The sequence below is a fragment of the Cuculus canorus genome, chromosome 4 (assembly GCF_017976375.1).
Source record: "Cuculus canorus isolate bCucCan1 chromosome 4, bCucCan1.pri, whole genome shotgun sequence".
Classification (NCBI taxonomy): domain Eukaryota; kingdom Metazoa; phylum Chordata; class Aves; order Cuculiformes; family Cuculidae; genus Cuculus; species Cuculus canorus.
Genome location: NC_071404.1, coordinates 57,578,955 through 57,598,103, shown reverse-complemented (window position 1 = coordinate 57,598,103; position 19,149 = coordinate 57,578,955). Strand labels below are relative to the sequence as shown.

The window sequence follows — 19,149 nt, the reverse complement described above, 5'->3', positions numbered from 1 at the left end:
ATGTATTTCCCACTTACAGGCATGTGGGTATTTTTTCCCAGAAATCTTGTGCATATTGTTACTATGAAACATCACAACAGTCAAAACTGTTGCTAATTTGGAGCTGGCTCCAGCTCTGCCTGACCTTGCCTTGGAGATGGGGAAAGGCTGCAAACAGAGGAGATTGCAGGAGAAGAGACACAAGTTCAGCACAGATCTGACTGAATACAGGGTGTTATCATAGAATCATAGAATAGTTTGGGTTGGAAGGGACCCTGAAGATCATCCAATTCCAACACCCCTGCCATGGGCAGGGACATCTCCCACAGCCCCATTCAACCTGGCCTTGGACACTTCCAGGGATGGAGCATCCACAACTTCCTTGGGCAACCTGTTCCAGTGTCTCACCACTCTCATAGTGAAGAAGTTCCTCCTTAGGTCTCGTCTAAATCTGCTCCTCTCCAGTTTATACCCATTGCCCCTAGTCCTATCTCTACAAGCCTTTGTAAAAACTCCCTCCCCAGCATTCTCGTAGCCCCTTCATGTACTGGAAGGTCGCTATAAGATCTTCTTGGAGCCTTCTCTTCTCCAGGCTGAACAAGCCCAACTCTCTCAGCCTGTCCTCCTATGGGAAATGCTCCAGCCCTCTGATCATCTTTGTAGCATTCCTCTGGACCTGTTCCAACAGCTCCATATCCTTCTTACTTGAGGATTCCAGAACTGGACACAGTATTCCAGATGATGTCTCACAAGAGAGGAATAGAGGGGCAGAATCACTTCCCTCGACCTGCTGGCCACGCTTCTTTTGATGCAGCCCAGGATACTGTTGGCCTTCTGGGCTGCAAGCGCACATTGCCGGCTCATGTCGAGCTTCTCATCGACCAGCACCCCCAAGTCCCTCTCCGCAGGGCTGCCCTCAAGCACGTCATCCCCCATCCTGTACTGAAACTGTGGATTGCCCCGACCCGGGTGTAGCACCTTCCATCTCCAAAGCATGAGCGGTGGCTGAAAAACACCATCTGAAAGTAAACACGCTGTCAGAGGGACATTCTGTCTAGCTTTCAAAGAACACCATTACGGAGATTAAAGTTAACTTAACTCTAGCTTAAATCAAAGCTATTCCTCTTTTTGTAACAACAGGAGGGCCGCCCCTGCCCCCCTCTTTTGCCCGCGATGGCGGCGGGTGACGTCACTTCCGGGTCGCGGCGGCCGCGCTGCCCCATGGCGGCGGCGGCGGCGGGGGGTGGCGGTTCGGCGGCGTTGGGCGACGGCGGCGCCATCGACTACTCGGTGCACGAGGCGTGGAACGAGGCCACCAACGTATACCTGCTGGTGGTGCTGGCCAGCCTGGCGCTGCTGGTCTACACGCGCCGGTGAGGGGCGGGGGGGAGGAGGCAGGAGGGGCGTGAGGAGGGAGGGGGGTTGGAGGAGGGAGAAGGGGGGGGTGTCCGTCCCGGTGCGGCCCCGCGTGCGCCGCGCCCCCCCCCCCCGCGGCCGACCCCCCCCTCACCGCCGCCGCCCCCGCAGGAACAAGAGGAGGATCCTGCGCATCTTCGCGCTGCCGCCCGCTGCCGCTGGGCTTCCCCCGCCGCACACCGACTTCTACAGCGGCCTGAAGAAGATCCGCCTGCGGCAGCAGCTGGAGATGTACTCCATCGGTGAGTGAGCGGAGGCGAGGAGAGGTTGCTGCTACAGAAAGTGGGATGCCTTCGAGTTGAGATAAAAGTGGAGTGACGGTTCATCTCAGTAATTGTGTACTTGGAAAGTTAGACACAGTCATAGAAGTATAGAATCACCAGGTTGGAAAAGACCTCTTGGATCATCGAGTCCAAACATTCCTGTCTGCCACTAAACCATGTCCCTGAGCACCTCCTCTACTCGTCTTTTAAACACCCTCCAGGGATGGTGACTCCACCACCTCTCTGGGCAGCCTCTGTCAGTGCCTGATGACCCTTTCTGTGAAAATTTTTTTCCAGATATCCAGCCTGAACCTCCCCTGGTGCAGCTTGAGGCCATTCCCCCTTGTCCTGTCCCCTGTCACTTAGGGGAGAAGAGGCCAGCACCCACCTCTCTACAACCCCCTTTCAGGTAGTTGTAGAGAGCAATCAGGTCTCCCTTCATCCTTCTCTTCTCAAGACTAAACAACCAGCTGCCCCTCCTAAGACTTGTTCTCCAGCCCCTTCACAAGCTTGGTCCCGCTGACATCATGTCCCGTTGACAACATGTTTTCTTTTAGACGGTGTTCTTCCAGGCACTGCTCATTCTTTAACTCATAGAATCATAGAATAGTTTGAGTTGGAAGGGACCTTAAAGCCTATCCTGTTCCAACCCCCTGACATGGGCAGGGACACTCCCCACCAGACCATGCTGCTCAAGCCCCATCCAACCTGGCCTTGAACACCTCCAGGGACGGGGCATACACAGCTTCCCTGGGCAACCTGTTCCAGTGCTTCACCACACTCATTGTGAAGAAATTCCTCCTTATGTCTAGTCTAAATCTGCCCCTCTCCAGTTTATAGCCATTCCCCCTTGTCCTATCACTACAAGCCCTGTAAAAAGTTCCTCCCCAGCTTTTCCGTAGCCCCCTTCATGTACTGGAAGGTCGCTATAAGGTCTCCCTGGAGTCTTCTCTTCTATAGGCTGAACAGCCCCTTTAAAGATGATAACATCTCGTGTTCAGTCTGATCTGTGCTGAACTGGTGTCTTTTCTCCTGCAATCCCCTCTGTTTGCAGCCTTTCTCTATCCAAGGCAAAGTCAGGCAGTGCTGGAACCAGCTCCAAATTAGCAACAGTTTTGACTGTTGTGAACTTCATAATAACATGAAAATTAGACTTTGGAAAGTAATAGGATATGCACAAGATTTCTGGGAAAAATTATCCGTATGCCTCTACATTTTGTCCCAGCTCTCGTCTCACTGCACAGGATTGATGAAGATAACTGCCTTGTGTTGCCCAGGCCTGATAAAGGATGCTTGCTTTATAAAACTCCAAGTCTTACAGAGTTGATTTGCTGGCATTTTTGGTATCACTTCAGAACATTCCTATAGGGGTGACCTCAAGCCTGCCTTTCTGCCCACTGTGGGGACCCTGGTCCTGTGGCACTGTGAGCAGGGCTTTAGTAGTGCGTGTCACAGGGTAGAGGTATTAGGAAGTTTGAAACAAGGGACCAGCCATGCCGTTCTCATCTAGCTGTCAAAACAAATCCCAATTTGATGTTAAAAAATGCTGGGGATGTCTGAATAATGTCAAAACATAGATGGATTTATAAAAGCTGAGTGGACTGTGGAATCACAAGTAACTCAACTCTCTAAATTGAAAATAAATAAGAATGTTACTGTACCAATGAGCGCTGCTGCTCCCGTCTTAATGTTAAAGGTCAGGATGGAGGTAGGAAAGAACCCCATGTCTTTGATATTCCAGAGGTCCTATTCAGACAAACACCTGCACATGCACACCTAGAGGGAATATAGCCGAGAAATACTTAATGAGTTAAAACCACCTTTTGAGCGCAAGATTTAATGTAAAGATTCTTAAACCAGGCCATTGTATTCTGTAGGAACAAAAAAACAATGTGCTCCCTACAGAAGAATGCCTGCTGGTGTTCATTCATTGGTGTTTGTTCCACTGCACACAACTCTTTGATCTCCCTTTGCCTTGCTAACCGGATTAGTTTTGAAGTCAATGTGGTTGTTAGGCTTGTCTGTTGTGGGGGAGATGGGTGATGTGTGGAAATCAGCCATGTAACTAATGAGTCATTCAGGTCATCTGTAATAGTACTTCTGAAGCCGTAGTCTTTAATTTATTTAGTTTTTTAATGAAAGGAGCCAAATGGAATCATAGTTCTCTGCCATTAAGTTACTGGCATTTTGCTATGACCCTGCTGTTCAGCCTTTCCAAGGGCATACGCTAAAGGACGAATTCCATGCGGTGACTAAAACTTCCCCTTGTGTGACTAAGTGGTGAAATGACATTCTCTAATCTTCAGTCTATTTCTTGATTGTTATTGTCTTTATACATGTATATATAGATATGTATATATGCACACACATATACATGTATATAATAAATGGTATAATTGGTGTTGACTGATGTTTCTTTTTTTCAGCAAGGAAGTATGAACAGCAGCAGCAGCCACCAAAGCAGACTGAAAGCGTACAGCTCTCAGTGGAATGAAGCCCACAGTTGTAGGAATCCAGGATATATTTCTAGTGCTGATGATAAGAATCAGTGTGGAGCTATTTTTTCAATGCCTCTTAACTGATATGCAGCTGAAGGCAAGGGGAAAAGGAAAGAGGCTTTCCTAAACATTTCGTTCTCGGTAGCCTCTTCACTAGGCTTTTCTCTGAGCCTAGTGAAGTAAATCTGGTGCCTACTGAAACATTTGGCATGAAGGTACCCAACACAGAGCAGACCTGCTCAGAGAAACTTCTGAGGATAGAGAAGTGCAGTCATACCAATGTTATAAACTATTTCTGTCTGTGTCAACACCTTGGAAATCAGCTCCTACCTTCTCTGGTAACGTCACCCTAGAGAAACCAAGACAGTACCTGTCTGCCTGGAAACCCTTTTGTTCCATGGTCATGCATTGTTGAATTTGCTCAAGGTGTTCAGTAAATGTGAGTGAAGATACTGTAGTATTACTGCCCAGCGAAGGTGACCAGCTTTGAGAGCCAGGAGTGCCTCTGGGAGTAGTGCAGAAAGAGTCTGCTCTCTGTGTTTATACAGGTTACCTATGCAATACTGCGAACCTTTCCTGGAGAGACTTTGAGAAGTACGCAGTGAATTGCCCATCTAGAAGACACTTAGAGCCAGTACTATAATGTTAATAACAAAGGTGGTTAGCTTCATTTAGTCAAATTGCTTTAAAGAATGGGACTGTCTATAAAGATGTGCATAAACAGAAAGATAATGGCTTATCCAGAAGAGACATTGGCTTGTCCCGAAGAGACATCGCACCCTAGTTACTTTTTTCTTCCTAGGTAAATCACAGAATCAGTTAATTGAAAGGATACTGCAGAAATTACTTCTTAATAAAAGCTTCTAATCATGAAAACTACTTGAAGATGTATTGTGCTGTGATTCCTGATGTCACATGACTTGAGTGGGCTGCCTGGTGAACAGAATGCTAAGAAATGGCACAGGGAGCTCAGTGTGTGTGCCCAGCAGGAGGTTTTCAAATTCTGTGCTAGTCTCGTGGCAGTGGTAAACAACACAGTGGTTCCTTTCAGATACAAGTAAACTTGGCTTTGTTCACTACATTTTGTTTATTGGATGGAAATAATCTGTTATTAGTCTGTGTAGGGACAATAACAGGGCATGCGGACTGCAGGGGCTGTGGCAGGAGGCAGCAAAGTGGGTTTGGCCTGTGAGAGAGGCTCATTTGGGGAAAGCCATGCACTCGTGTCCTTGGCCCCTTTTATCAGTGTCCCTGCATGTAACCAAGGGAAGTGGCAGCCCAACCAGCAGGGCCGGCCAAGCAGGAGGAAGCGCTGCTCCCACACAGTGACTGGGAGGAGGGAGGACATGGGAATCCAGAGCTTGCTGGCAGCCTCCCGCTGCCTTTGCCTTCCTGCATTACCCTGGCTGCACAGAGACCAGGCCCCCGCACTGTATCCCTACTACTGAGCAGCTTTTACCTGGTGATACAAGAAGTAGTTGCTATTACAAAAACTGGAACATCTTGATTTAAGCTAAAGCAAAGTTTATCTATCTTTAACTATTTCTGAAAGATAGACAGAATGCCCCTATGACAGCATCTTTTCTTTCAGACAGTGTTTTTCCAGACAATGTTCATTCTTTGAAGTTCGTAACGTTTTTTGTTCACTCTGATCTGTGCTGAACAGATGTGTCTTCTGCAGTCCCTTCTGTTTGCACCCTTTCTTTCTCTCAAATGCAAGGTCAGGCAGAGCTGGAGCCAGTTCCGAATTAGCAAGAGTTTTGACTGCTGTGAACTTAATAATACTATTAAAATTTGACCTTGGAAAGTAATAGAATATACATAAGATTTCTGGGAGAACTTGTGCATGTAAGTGGGAAATACATTTTGTAACCAGCTTTTGTCTCACAGCACGTGATTGATGGAGATCTGCACTTGGGACACAACAACCCTGTGCAGCACTACAGGCTTGGGTGGGAGTGGCAGGAAAGCTGCCTGGAGGAAAAGTACCTGGGGGTGTTGGTTGACAGAGGCTGAATATGAGCCAGTAGTGTGCCCAGGTGGCTCAGAAGTCCAATGGCATCTTGGCTTCTATTAGACACAGCGTGGCCAGCAGAATCAGGGAGGTGATTCTGCCCCTGTACTCAGCACTGGTGAGACTGCACCTTGGAAGCTGTGTTCAGTTATTTGCCTCTCACTACAAGAAAGACATTGAGGTCCTGGAGCGTGTCCAGTGAAGAGTAATGAAGCTGGTGAAAGGGCTGGAGAACAAGGATTATGGGGAGCAGTTGAGGGAGCTCTGTTTGTTTAGGTTGGAGAAGGGGAGAATGAAGGCAGACTTTATTGCTGTCTACAGCTACCTGAAAGGTTGTAGAGAGGTGGGTGTTAGTCTGTTCTCCCAAGTGACAGGTGATAGGATGAGAGGGAATGGCCTCAAGTTGCACCTAGGGAAGGTTCAGACTGGACATCAGGAAAAACTTCTTCACCAAAAGGGTCATTTTAAATACCTCCAGGGATAGGGAACTCAGCGACCTCCCTGGGCACTAGCACAGCTGCCCAGGGAGGCGGCTGAGTTCCCCATCCCTGGAGGTATTTAAAAGACGGGTAGACAAGATGTTCAAGAACATGGTTTAGTGGCAGCTGGGAATGGTTAGATTCGGTGATCTAAGAGGTCTTTTCCAACCTAGTGATTCTTTGATTCTATGGAAGGGTTGTCGGGCACTGGCACAGCTGCCCAGGGAGGTGGTTGAGGCCCCATCCGTGGAGGTGTTCAAAAGCCGAACAGATGAAGCGCTCAGGGTGGTTTGGTGGCGGGCAGGTGCGGTTGCATTCGCTGGTCCAACTCAAAGGCCTTTTCCAGCCAAGCGACTCCACGACTGATGGGGATCGCTGCCTGATCCAGGATGCCGCTCCCCACAACTCCACATCGAGTTACAGACCCAACTTTCCCTTATCCCCGGGACAGCACACACCTCATCCCTTTCCCCCCACAACTCCACCCACCCTCACTTCCGGTTCCCATTTCCGCTTCCGGGCCGCGCCGGGTGCCGCTTCCGCCGCTGCCGCCGCGAGGGCGCCCGCCAGGCGGTGAGTGGGGCCGCGCGTGGGGGGGGACCGGCCTCGCCCACGCCGGGACCAGAGCGGGAGGGGAGAGGAGGCAGGGAGGGGGGGCTTTGTCCTCCGCCTCCCGCGCGGGGCCGCGCCTGCACCGGGAGCAGCGCCCTTCCCCAGCCGGTCTTTCTCGGTTCACTCAACCGAGACCCAGACCCGCCTGGCCGGGGCGGGAGTGGGGGTGTGATTGCCCGGTTCTCAGCCGAGCTGGAAGTGCAGCTGGAAACGCTCGGGAATGCCGAGCGGCTCCGCGGGCGCCCTCAGCCCTGCGCGGGGTCGGGACGCACCGGGTTTAAAGAAGAAGCGGCATCAGCCGCTCCTCGCTCGCTGCAAGAGGCTGATCCGGCCGGAAGCGAAGGGCTCGTGCCGGTTCGCTACCCTCGACCTCAGCGCAGCCACTGAAGTTCTGTCCCAGCAGAACTAAACCCCGCTCGGTCGAGGTTTTTCCGTTTCAGCTGTGAAGGCGCAGGCAGCCCCTTACATTGCACCTGAGGCTTCTGCGGTGGTTTTAACCTCTTCATTCACAATATTATGCGTAGAAAATGACTTCTTCCTTTAACTGATCATAAAAAAGTCGTTGCCCAAGAGCAAAGGCAGATAGGGTAGAGACAATCCATTCGCAGTAGTCGGACACGGGGATGGATTCTTGCTCCCTTGTGGAACTTGGTTCGTGCTGAATTATCAGATGTCTCGGATGGGGAAAGCTCGTGGCCTTCAAAAATACTGTGCTGAAGTTACCTTTAGTCACATTTCCTTTTTGAGAATGCTGTACGGAGGCAAATCTTCCTAGCTTACCTGATACCATTTGGAAAGCTATTATGGTATGTAGGTTTAGTGGTGTCTGATCACGTGGAGCATGCGAGGGAGGGCTTCAAAAGCAGTTAGAACTTTGCATCTATAAGGTTCTGCAAAGGTGTTGACGAGTTGCTCTCAATTATAACTTAGTTGTTTTTGTTATGCCCATGAGAGCTGCCGAACAGTCAGATCTTTGTAAACGCAGTCTTCAGATGAAGTTACAGCTGTGACACTACAATCTTGCGTGAAAACGGTAGTCTCCCATTAAGGGGTGGAAAAGCTTTCTCTTTCCTTATGACTAAAATGTGGCTGGCTAGGTTTTCTCTCAGTGCTACACAGAAGGTCAAAGCTTTTCAGATAGATCTTAATAAATTCTATGACAAGACTCAAGAGGATCTTAAATATTTCTAAGTTACAAGTGTGGCTCTGTTTAAAGATGAGGATGTAAACTATGTGGGCCTTGTAATGAAAGTATCTTCCTCCGTGCCGTATGCACTTCTAGTTTCAGTCCAGTGTTACAGGCTGGATAGTATGGACCGGCCAGATGAGCCCAGATGAGAACGTGGCCCAGAGCAGCTGCCATTGTGCCTTTTTAGCGAGAGTTATGAATTTCAGCAGTGTGATGCTCAGGTGGTACTACACTGGCTCTCAGACTTCCTTTACAAAACTGCCTGATCCATCAAGACGACCTGCATGGGGAAACCTTTGCCGTACCACTTGTATCACTGATGCCAGTAGGAGCTCTGAAAAGGAGGAGAAGATCCCAGTATCTTCATCAGAGGATGGCTTGTAGGGAAGCTTCTTCAGCGCAGTGCAAAATTATTCATTGAGACTATTCTCATCCATGATGAATATTTCTATAATTTGCATTTTGCATATAAGATTAAGCAGTGTTGGCCGAAAGCCTGGTGACAGCACAGGGCTCTGGAATGTCTCCTTGTTGCCTGGGCAGTTTATTCACATTAGTTTACTTCCGTGAGCATAATCACTCCTTTTAAAGTCCTCGTGAACTCAGGAGTGCTGCTGCTGTTGAGCAAGCTGAAATTATACACGCGGCAGAGAGGAAGGTGGGTATGTTGCCACTTAGCCTCACTTTTGGAGGAACTGAAAAGAATTTGCCCCAACCCTAATTTCTACATTAAAGAGATTAAAAATTGTCACTATGTGCTACTTTCAACAGGGAAGAAGCACCTTGGTGGAAAACGTGTTATTATCCATGATGTGTTTGGTCTGTTATGCCTAAAGAGCAATAGTGTTTGGAGGAGACTTGCTGACAAAGCACACTCTTCAGTCGTGGTTGCTTGCGCTCAGTGTTGGAAGTAGTGATCAAAAGGCATTCCCTTTCCTCCTCAAACGCTTAAACTGTGTGTTAGTCATAGTAAGGAACCTGCATGATGTCACCTACTTTATTAACGTAGTCACTCAGACAAAAAGGCAGCACTTGCTCTTGTCCTTGAGAGAGCTTTGCCACTGAAGAGCAGAAGGTTTCAGTGCCTCGGGCCCCTGAGAGTGGAGGTAAGATCCTTTACTTTGCAGCATTGCTTCTGTTGTGGCATGAGCGCTAAGGATTATGAACAAGTTTCTGGTAGTCTAAAAAGCTACATCAGAAATTGGTGCTGCCTGGGTGTGCCAGACTCCCTGCTGGCTAAGGAACATGTACTGAATATGACCAGAGATACTGACTGCTGGCTGATCTCCCCAAAGGCAGCACAGATGCCTCGTGGGAAATCTGAAGTCAGGGAGTGGAAATCAGCACTACTTTTTCTGTGACAGAAGACAAGAGAGGAGGGGGGAAAAAAACCACGTCCTGTCAAGAGCAGAAGGCTTGGGATTTTTTTAGGCAAGAAAAATCCTGTTTTAATACCTTTTTTCCCAAGTCTGGAAAAAAAAAAAAAAGCCAATAAAACGTGTCAGTGCTCAGTTGTCTCTGTGAAATCTTTACAAGGAAGAGGCTAAGGACCTTTTTAAGAATGAAGGTGCATTGCTGGATTTTTGCAAGGAATGTCTAAGCCTTGGGTGTTACTTTAATAAAAATAATTCCTCATCTTTTTATGGAATATCTAAACTCTGGGCGTTACTTTAAGAAAAATATCTCCAAAGTCCAAGATTAACAGAATTGCTAAAAGGAGTTAGCTCTCAATGAGAAAAACAATAAACTGAATTTGGAATTTCTGAACCAAGCCCTCGAAAGCAATTTGTGGCAAAACTCCAGAAAAAAAGTATCTGAATTTTATAGAAGAGCCATATATCATCTTTCTCAGTTATAGCTGGGCACTGCTTTGAAATGCGATTCTCCCCTTGCAGAGGCCTAGGAGTGAGATGCTTTAGGAGAACTGGGTTTTAATTCTGAGAGTAAAATTAATTTAAATTTTTGCTGCTGAAATTAGAGGTTTGCTGAAATCAAGAGTCTGAGAAAATACACATTTACACATCTCAAGAAACTTATATCCTGAGCCTGTGAAGGAGTAGTCCTCTTCATTTTCCATCAAGCTGTCAGACTTGCTGGATCTGATTTTAGACATCTGTGATATATAAGGGGCACATGTGGATCTATAGCTTGCTCCTGAGAAAGACCGCCGTTTTGGAGAAGATTATAGAAACACTTGTCTTTTTTGTAATGGAATAGAACGAGTATTTTGAAGAGACTTAGCTGTCAGGAGAGCTGTATTACTTTCCAAAATATCCTCTGGATCATCCTGAAAACATAGTTTGTAATACGCTCTTGACTGACAGCGTAGGGTGTGAATCATAAATTCCTGAGAAGGAAAGATGTGTATTGGTTGTGCAATGGGAGACTCCATGTGATCTCGTTATTTATGGTGCTCCTCTCAGATGTCTTTCTGGGGCTCGAACAGCTGCTGTGAACTTTGCCCAGTACAGAGTACTCCGTACGTTTGAACATCTCTGTTTTGCCGTTGCTGAGATTGTTGTGTATGATCTGATGAGCAATATTAGAACCAACTTCTCTGACATTGGTTGTAAAAACAGAGCAGAATGTAGGAAACCCTTTTACTGTTTTATGAAAAGCTTAAAGGAGGAAAAGAAGTAAGAGTGTAATCTTCCATAGTTTTGGTTGTAGGACATCAGGCAGTGATAGTTGAACGCATCCAATTTCTTTATATTGTAACATGGAAGGAAGGTTTGGACTGACAGGAGAAAACAACTTGCTTTTTCTTTTCACTGGCAAGGACAGAAGGGTAGAGGCAGAGGCTTTTTCAATCTCATCTCTTTTCTTCTTGACCATCTTGCTATATGGCAGCAACCATTTTTTGCAGGAGCTTTCTCTCGCTTGGTAATGAGCTGTGGCTCATCATGCATGCGTGGTAGTGCCATTTCTAAATAGATCCATATCTACTGTCAGATGAGACTTGGATTAATTGTTCTTAGCTCAACTAAATAACCAAGTTCACATGATTTGTAAGTGCCCAGCAGATTTTTTCTTATGCAAAGTATGTACTGCTTATATTGCACGTTAATTTCAAGCTAATTTTAGTGCAACAGATTGAGAATTCTGGGAGCCAAAAATACCTTTGAGTCTGTTAGAAGATTTCCTTACCCAAACTTTGGTTTTGTGTGTGATAAGCAAAAAATATCATCTCTTTTTGACTTTATGTTCAGTAATGACCCAAACGTAGTGAAAGCATTGCACTCAAGGGCTCCAAGATGACTTTTGCCACTGCTGATGGGAGAATTATTCTCTATCATTACTGTCTTCTCTTTCAACCTCAGCAAATCCTGAAATGCCAAAGGCAAACCACTTGATGGCTGATCAGATGCTGGTATGGCAGTGCTCTGAAACTTGTGGCTTGGATCACTCTTTGAGCATTGCCTAAGAGCATTGTAGAAGTATTCAGTTCAGTATGTCATCTTTACACATGTGAGACAGAAAAATGGGAAAGCATTTCTGGCCTCTTAGAAAGAAAGTATAAGGTTGTGGCTCTTGAACAGAGTTTCTAAGACTGCTGCATAATTATTAAGCAACACAGGGAGATCACTGAGAAGGATACAATAGGACAATACAATTTAACTGCCATTATGAGACCTTTGATTTTGTTGACTCTAATCATTATGTGATACTCAAATAGTGAAAAAAGTTGCATGTGGTCAATTATTTAATGAGCTAAAAGTTGGCAAAGTGGTGTCCCGTTACCAGTTCTGTTAGTGTTACTTTGATCGTTAAAGAGCTCCATTTGTTTATTGATCATAGGCTGGGACAGTAGTTTTCTCTTGAGCATCTACTTGCCTGAATATCCTTCTAAAGAGGGATGAAATGGTGTAATTTTCTTTTTGATTGAGGCAAAGAAGTATCCTTTTGCCAGAATTCACCCCTTCCAAGCCTGTAATCAAACCACTTGTGGTGAAAGAGTGATGGCTGTGTGGTGTTTCTCACAGATGCTGTAAAAGCTCCATTGTCTCCCTTGGGGACCGTCTTCCCACGAGATATCAGCCAGACTTACTCTTTCTTTCCTAAATACTTTCAGATTAAGAACCTGTGGCCTGAGGTCCAAAGTTTTAGCTCCAGAGGCCGGGAGAAGAAAATCCAGCCCAAATAGGTACTGAGTTTTTAGACTCTGTTTTGGAGAGACGAGAGGATCCAGAACCATGAGTTTGCTTTAAGAGTCTCTCTTCCTTGTCTGCTGCTTGCATACATCATTATGTTTTTCTTTTCAGCCAGCTTTTCTTAAATGAAGGTGTGGTTTTGTACCTTAATGCTTCTTGCAAGCGTTATGTGAGCAAAAAAGGCAGTGACTGATCACACTGGAGATGTAGTAAGTACTTGCATAATAATAATTATGATGATGAATACATGGTGAGCTCATCCATAAGTAGCAATGCAGGCTAAAGTTATTGTACAGAGAAACATGCAGCCCACAGGAACATCAGCCAAGAGCAAAATGGGATTGGTTTTACTTGGTTGGATGCTGTAGGCATGAAGATGGGAGGGTAATTTGTTGCTCAGAGGCTTCCTGTGTGACCTTGAACAACCTGGCATGATATGCTGCTTTTCTGTTGTTTTATAACTAAATTTATCAGAATCTAAGGGAAGTTCAAAGAGCACAACACAGGGCAGAACAGTTTGCTTGTAAGGGTGGCAGCACTGGAGTGGAAAATAACAGAAAAGCAAGCTTGCAAGATGTGGCAGAGGGTATGGCCTAGTGAAATTTTACTGGAGCTGCCATCTTCCAGCAGATCCCAGCAGTTTAGCATATGGAAATGTTGCTGGATAACTGGCAGAAGTTGTGAAGTTATTGCCTCTAGGGCCCTCAGGGTGTTCTGCTCTGTAACAGAGCACAGTATGGCATGGGAGCTTATGCTGCAAGCCAGGCTGGAGCCCTTAGAAGAGGAAGAGAGGTGGTTGTTAACTGTGCTAGTTCCCATAGTGAAAGAACAAAGGGATGTTTAAATGAAATTGAAAATCAATGCTTTTGAAACCCGGCATAATTATACCACATGATATTATTGAGGCCAAAAGTTTAGTCAGATTCCAAGCAGACCAGGACATTTATATATATAATGACAATGTCCAGAGTTGCAGTAAATAGGATTAAAAATAAATAAGGCATATAAACCTTCATGCTAATTGATGAGGTCAGGAAGGAATTTCCCCTTTGAGTGAATTACATCATTGTTCACTACCCAAGCTGTTCCACCTTCTGAAGCATCTGGTCGGGATCACAGGAGGCAGGATTCTCAGACAGATGGACCGGCAATCAGACCTGTTGTGGCAGTGGTTAGCATATCTTGCCTGGGTAGGACCTTGTTGAAAGAGATTGAGAAGCATATTTGGGGCCTTATAAGGTTTTCTGTGGCCACCTGTACTGCAGCATTTGTCTACTTTTCTAGTTTCTCATTGGTGAAAGATGGCAATTGTTGACCTTTAAGGAATCCTGAGAAGTGCCTGCTAACGTGTCAGCAGCAGCCTGTGTAAAGATGGAGCTGTGATGGGCAGACAAGGCGTCGCTGTATTGCTCCACAGATTAAAAAGTAGCTCTGTGAGCAGCTAAACTTGCAAAGATGAGTGTTTCCTGCAGTTTTTTCGGTTTTGATGGCACTGAAGTTCCTTAAGCATCTTCCCTTCTTTCTTTCCATTACTACAGCAGTGCCATTACCATCCCTGGTTTTCCCAGCAGCATGGCATCTGAGCAGCCTCTCACCACCTTATAGTTCTTGGGTATATTTAATTAAAACATGATGTTTCCCTGATGTTTGTGAACCAAGCACATTGCTCAGGGCACTGCCTTGGTTATTTATTCTGCAAGCCTGTTGTAGAAGTAGAGGCCTGGTGAAATCTCTATCATTTTCCATCAGATTAGGTTTAAATTTGCTTTATAATTTCTGTTTCTATGCATGAGACAGTTGGTGTGGTTATGTAAACATTGTTTCCTTGGGAAACAAGGGAAAATAGAAGCCTTGGAAGCAAGTTGCTGCGGAATGCTTTTCCTCTCAAAACAAATTAGGTGCATAAGAAGTTACACCAAATAGAGGCATGTGTGCCTTTAAAACATGCACTGTTCAATCTTAAGACTTTCCTCAAGGTATGAAGGAAAGGCTTCCTTGCCAAAATACTCTAATTGAGTTAACAGTCTGGGAGGTTTCTGTGTTTTGTTACGGAGCTACAAAATTCTGCCGGTGTTGGCTGCTATGAAGATCAAAGTTACAAATATCGGCCTGCCAGTAAATTGTCTCTTCAAAAGAAAACTGAAAATTCCTCAGTTGTTTCAGGTGATAGCCAGCGTCAGATCTTTTTGACAATTATTAATATTTTTCTGCAGTTCTATTTCTGCATGCAACAGTGAGCAGCCTGAATGTCTCATAATCTGTATGGTGCATGTGCTGAGTGTAGACATCTGGTTAATGAGTGAGGATGTCAATAATAAATTGAGTTGCTTGTCTGCAGTTAATCTTTGGTGCTCTGAGAGAATATGGTGTTATGATGGTTATGGAACCGTGAAATTGTGGTTTCTGTTTCTTGCAGTGATACCACTGTTGTTATCTGTAGACATTGTGGTAAAAGATTAAGGATCACTGTGGTATAAAATAATTGGACGATGCCTGAACGCATTCTGGATGTCCTGCTGATGGCACGTGTGTGGCTGCCTCAACTTTTGTGCTCTGTAAGATCTTGAAATCTGCCATAGTTGCCTTTTCCGAGTAAGCAACAGCATGTTTCTCAATAACAGGCATGATCACTGAGACACAGGCTTTTAGGACTGTTTGGCTCCTAAGCACTTTTGAGGGTAAGGGTGTCATCAAGAGTTTAGAATTGAGGGAGTATGTATTTTTCTTTGACATATAATCCCTGTACAGCAAATGCATTTCTGTCTGGTTACTTAACAGCTATTGTTTCTGCAATACCCAGAGCGTTGTCAGAGGACTTCTCCGTCCAACGCCGTTATCTTCTCTACTGCAAGAATCAAAGCCAAGACTTTCTGTGCTTGGATGGTACTCTGTCCGTGCAGCTATCCCTCATTTCTAGCGTGAGAGCTGAAACAATCTGTCATTTCACGGGAGGAGCTGGCAAAGGACGAGGCTGTCTTTCTGAGTGGAGTGTGCCTTGCATATGGAGTGTGCTGCTGTCAAGTGCTTTTGCAGAAGAAGGGAGGATTTCAGATGGGAGGTGGAATTCTGAGAATTTGAGATGGGAGCTGATAAGTGGTAGGATCTACTCTGCCTCTGCTAGGAAGAGATTTTTGTGTGAATGTTTATTTAAAGATGGCCTTAACCCTCAAAGGCAGGGATAAAACTGCTTTCAGGCTATTGTCTCACTGAAAGCTGTGTGGCAGAATGGTTTTGGTGCCTGCTTATCTGTCCTGAAGGCTTCAAGGCTGGGGAGGCTGCAGAGATCACTTCTCCTGCACCCTCTTGTTCAACGTTCCTGCAAAGTCATGTAGCAGGCAAATGTTTTGGGCTGCTTGTTTGGATGCAAGATGGCTGTGTCTCCATTTTGAGGATGAGTCATCCTTCTACCTTTTGATGTTAGACTCTGAACAACGCTGGTTTTGGCTTTGGACCCGCTTGAGCCCAAGTTTTGGATGGCAGAAACAGATAGGCAAGTCCCCTCCACTCCAAACCCAAATTTTATGACATGATTTTGAGGACAAAGACATGTTGAAAATACCTTAGACTTTTGTCACCTTGTAGTTAGATTGCTATAATACAGAGGAAGTGTCTCCTCTGGCACCTGATAAATGTGTGAAAATGTAAATATACTGTGGAAGTTGTGTAGGTTAAGGAGCACTTAATGGAAGAGAGGACAGGTTTACATCTTCATATCTCATCTCAGTTGTGGGCTAGAGCTCTACTTGGACAAATAGGTCCTGGGTAAAGATAACTTGCATTGTTTTCAGTACTGGGTAAGTTAATAGATGGATCAGTAGTTTCTTCTAGTTGAGCTGGCCACCACAGACTAGTTCTGCAAGCTTGGCAGCTGATAATGTTTTGCACAGTGTGTAAGGCTAGCCAGTACAGGATTTCTCTGGCTCACCGTGTCAAGAATGGATGTGCAGATAGGGAGATTTTATTGTTTACCCCAATTTTAGTACTTGATGTTTACATACCTAGTCGAAACTCTGCTTTTGTGAAAGGAACTTATATTTCCTAAAAGGAACTTGAATGAAAGTTGGGATTTTATTAAAGACACAGAGGCATATTATTATTCATCTTTCCTTGCTTCATCCCTGTGATGTTTCCTGTTTTGCTTCTTGAGATACAGGTGTCATGATGAGGAGCTTCTCAGAAACAGAAGTGGATGATGAGTGGAGATGAAGAAATCATACATTTAAGAAGTTGGCTCAAGTTTCCGTTACAGGCATGGAAAGTTTCTGAGACCAAGCCATGCGAGAAGAACATGAGTAAAGAAGAGGGAGATGTAGACCCAGACTTTCTAGAAGGGATTGCAGGATTTGAGAGGACGCTGCGCAAACGTCACGTAGTTTGCTTGCTTATTCATTTACCTGCACCCCTGGATTGTAACTTTGTTTGCATATCTGCTTGGAAGTTGAAAAATCCCCTCACATCTGTGTCTTTAATATAATCATGGCTTCAAACTTGTTTTAGGAAGAGCAGAATATTGCTGTAGTTTTTGTTTGTGGATTAGATAGTTGCTGCTTTGTACTTGAAATCAATTTTGTTTTCTTGTAGAAACCAACACTGAATATGGAAAAGATCAGACTATGACCGTTATGAAACAGGCAATGAGGGAGTTTGCTTGCGTTTGAGCAACAGCCTTTGCATAAAAAGTGTGACAGGTGCACAGGTTAAGAAAAAAAAAAAGACAGTGCTAGCCCTCTCATTTGAGTAACCTTATGATGTATTGTTCTTTTGCTGTCCTTAGACAGATGTTAGAATCAAATATTAATCCGTTCAATCCTTTTTATTTGACTGCTGGTCACAAAAATATTCCAAATAGGTAAGATTTCTTGGCAGGGCTGTGGGGTTTGAAGTGTAGATAGTATTGAGTTAGGGGGGAGCTTTACAGAAAGGTAGTTTTTTGAACACCTTGGCTGTTACATGAAGTATCTCCAAGGAAATGCTAGCCAGCAGTCCATCAAGTTACAATGCTGTGAACAGGCTTGTAGTAAGTCTCTGCTACAGAGTTACTAAGACTTTGACATAAGTGTATTTAAAATATTAAAATGAAATTTAATTTCTTGTATTGGACAGTGTTGCTGGTAGAGGCAAAGAGCATCTTTATTTTTCTTATGGACTCTCATCTGGTGTTTTATCCTTAATAAAAGGCTGTGGTTATTTTTGCATACTGACTGAATATTTGGCCTTTAAAAATATATAATTAGATGGAAGGGTAAAAGCAGTTGTTAAAGGATTGTTTTTCTAATGAAAATAGTTTGAAATCATGTAATTTTAGTTTCTTCCAAATAGATATGATTAGTGTGTTGGGAATACTTCTACAGTTGATATAAAGGGAACAGTTGAGAGATGGTGGCTGAGTATGTGTCCAGATATTTTTGTAGCTAACAGTGATATTTTTTCAGTCTCCTTACTTAGATACTTCCATATACTTGAAGAGCTAAATTACAATTGGATACAAAAACTATTTGCACTTAGTAGTATTTATATTTTAAAATACATATTACTGTACTAACTGATAAGTAAATCACAATGAGTGTGAGAAAATCCTGTCCTATGTTATTACCTTGATAGAAATTTGAATATGGGATAGTATTGTCTGTATCATAAAAATGTTTTCATGGATTTTTAGCTGCTAAAAGTTAAATCAATAAACTTTAGTTTCTGTTGTTGACTGGAACAAGTAAATCTGCACATTTCTGTTTCCTTCGTATTACCTCTGCCTCTGCGTTCACCTCATGCTTCTAGCATTCCTCCTTTCATAGCATTTGCCTTCTTTAGATCAACCTGTGAGGCACTCCTGGCATGGCTTTACGCATATTATTGTGTAAGACTTTCTTCATGGAGAACTGTGGCTCTGAGTTACAGCTTAAACTTTGTTTTCTGAATAAACCCCATGGAATCACAGGCAAAATAAAATCCCAGGGTTACTAGGGTAGCCAGCAGGTCAGTTCATTTTTTTTTCATATTTTAAATATATTTGTCGGTAACTGATGTTTGTGTTTTAAAGTAGATACAGAATGGTCTTCTGCACACCTGAATTTCATGTTAGATTAGTGACACCAATGTATCCCCGACTGAATGGATATTAGTGAACAATATCGTCTATGTTCTAGATTACTTTGGAGGATGGGAAATACTTTTTGCATGGTTGAGAAATCTTTAAAACTGGAAAGGATTATTTTAAAACTCTGGTGCTCTGAATTTGAAAGAAACAAACTTATAATACAGCCCAAATTTGTTATAATCTGTTTAGTCATTTGTATGAAATGAAATGATTCGATGGACTTCATGTCTGCTGAAGTTGTAATGAAACAAAAAACAAATTGCAGGAGATAATTGGTTAAGTGTTTGAAGACAGTGTTGATTGAAATATTAAGCCCTTTTGGGGAGTAATACACTCTGCCTCTTCAGAGTGACTGTTTTCTTCACATTGTTTTGTTCATTGCATTTAATTCAGTATCTGGTTATTTCAAGGCTGAGGAACTGATTGACAGTTGAAAAAAAAGGCATAATTAATT

The 19,149-nt window shown here is 44.3% G+C and overlaps 2 protein-coding genes across 4 annotated transcripts in view; both read left to right on the top strand.

Moving 5' to 3' along the window:
• The first annotated feature begins 1,158 nt into the window (after positions 1-1,158).
• Positions 1,159-18,320, top strand: SMIM19 (small integral membrane protein 19). 2 transcript variants are annotated; one of them, XM_054066513.1, is made up of 3 exons: positions 1,159-1,352; positions 1,507-1,637; positions 16,755-18,320. In XM_054066513.1, the coding sequence occupies exons 1-3, from the start codon at positions 1,201-1,203 to the stop codon at positions 16,805-16,807; spliced, it is 336 nt and encodes a 111-aa protein (XP_053922488.1). In that variant the 5' UTR covers positions 1,159-1,200; the 3' UTR covers positions 16,808-18,320. The 2 variants fall into 2 exon arrangements, with proteins under 2 accessions (XP_053922488.1, XP_053922487.1); XM_054066512.1 differs by lacking the exon at positions 16,755-18,320 and adding an exon at positions 4,085-5,037 and having other exon boundaries at positions 1,162-1,352.
• SLC20A2 (solute carrier family 20 member 2) overlaps positions 7,134-19,149 on the top strand; it is a 60,569-nt gene continuing 48,553 nt past the window's right edge. The window contains exon 1 of one of the 2 annotated variants that reach the window (XM_054066507.1): positions 7,134-7,222. The gene's annotated coding sequence lies outside the window, so the exon portion shown is untranslated. Of the gene's footprint in view, positions 7,223-9,470; positions 9,557-19,149 lie in introns of those variants that run through there. The other variant, XM_054066510.1, reaches the window with a different exon arrangement.

Excerpts from the sequence above, each read along its gene's own strand:
- SMIM19 (XM_054066512.1), top strand. The coding sequence starts at position 1,201 with ATGGCGGCGGCGGCGGCGGGGGGTGGCGGTTCGGCGGCGTTGGGCGAC. Across the intron at positions 1,353-1,506 it reads CTGCTGGTCTACACGCGCCG|GAACAAGAGGAGGATCCTGC; the intron begins GTGAGGGGCGGG and ends CCGCCCCCGCAG. Across the intron at positions 1,638-4,084 it reads GCTGGAGATGTACTCCATCG|CAAGGAAGTATGAACAGCAG; the intron begins GTGAGTGAGCGG and ends TCTTTTTTTCAG.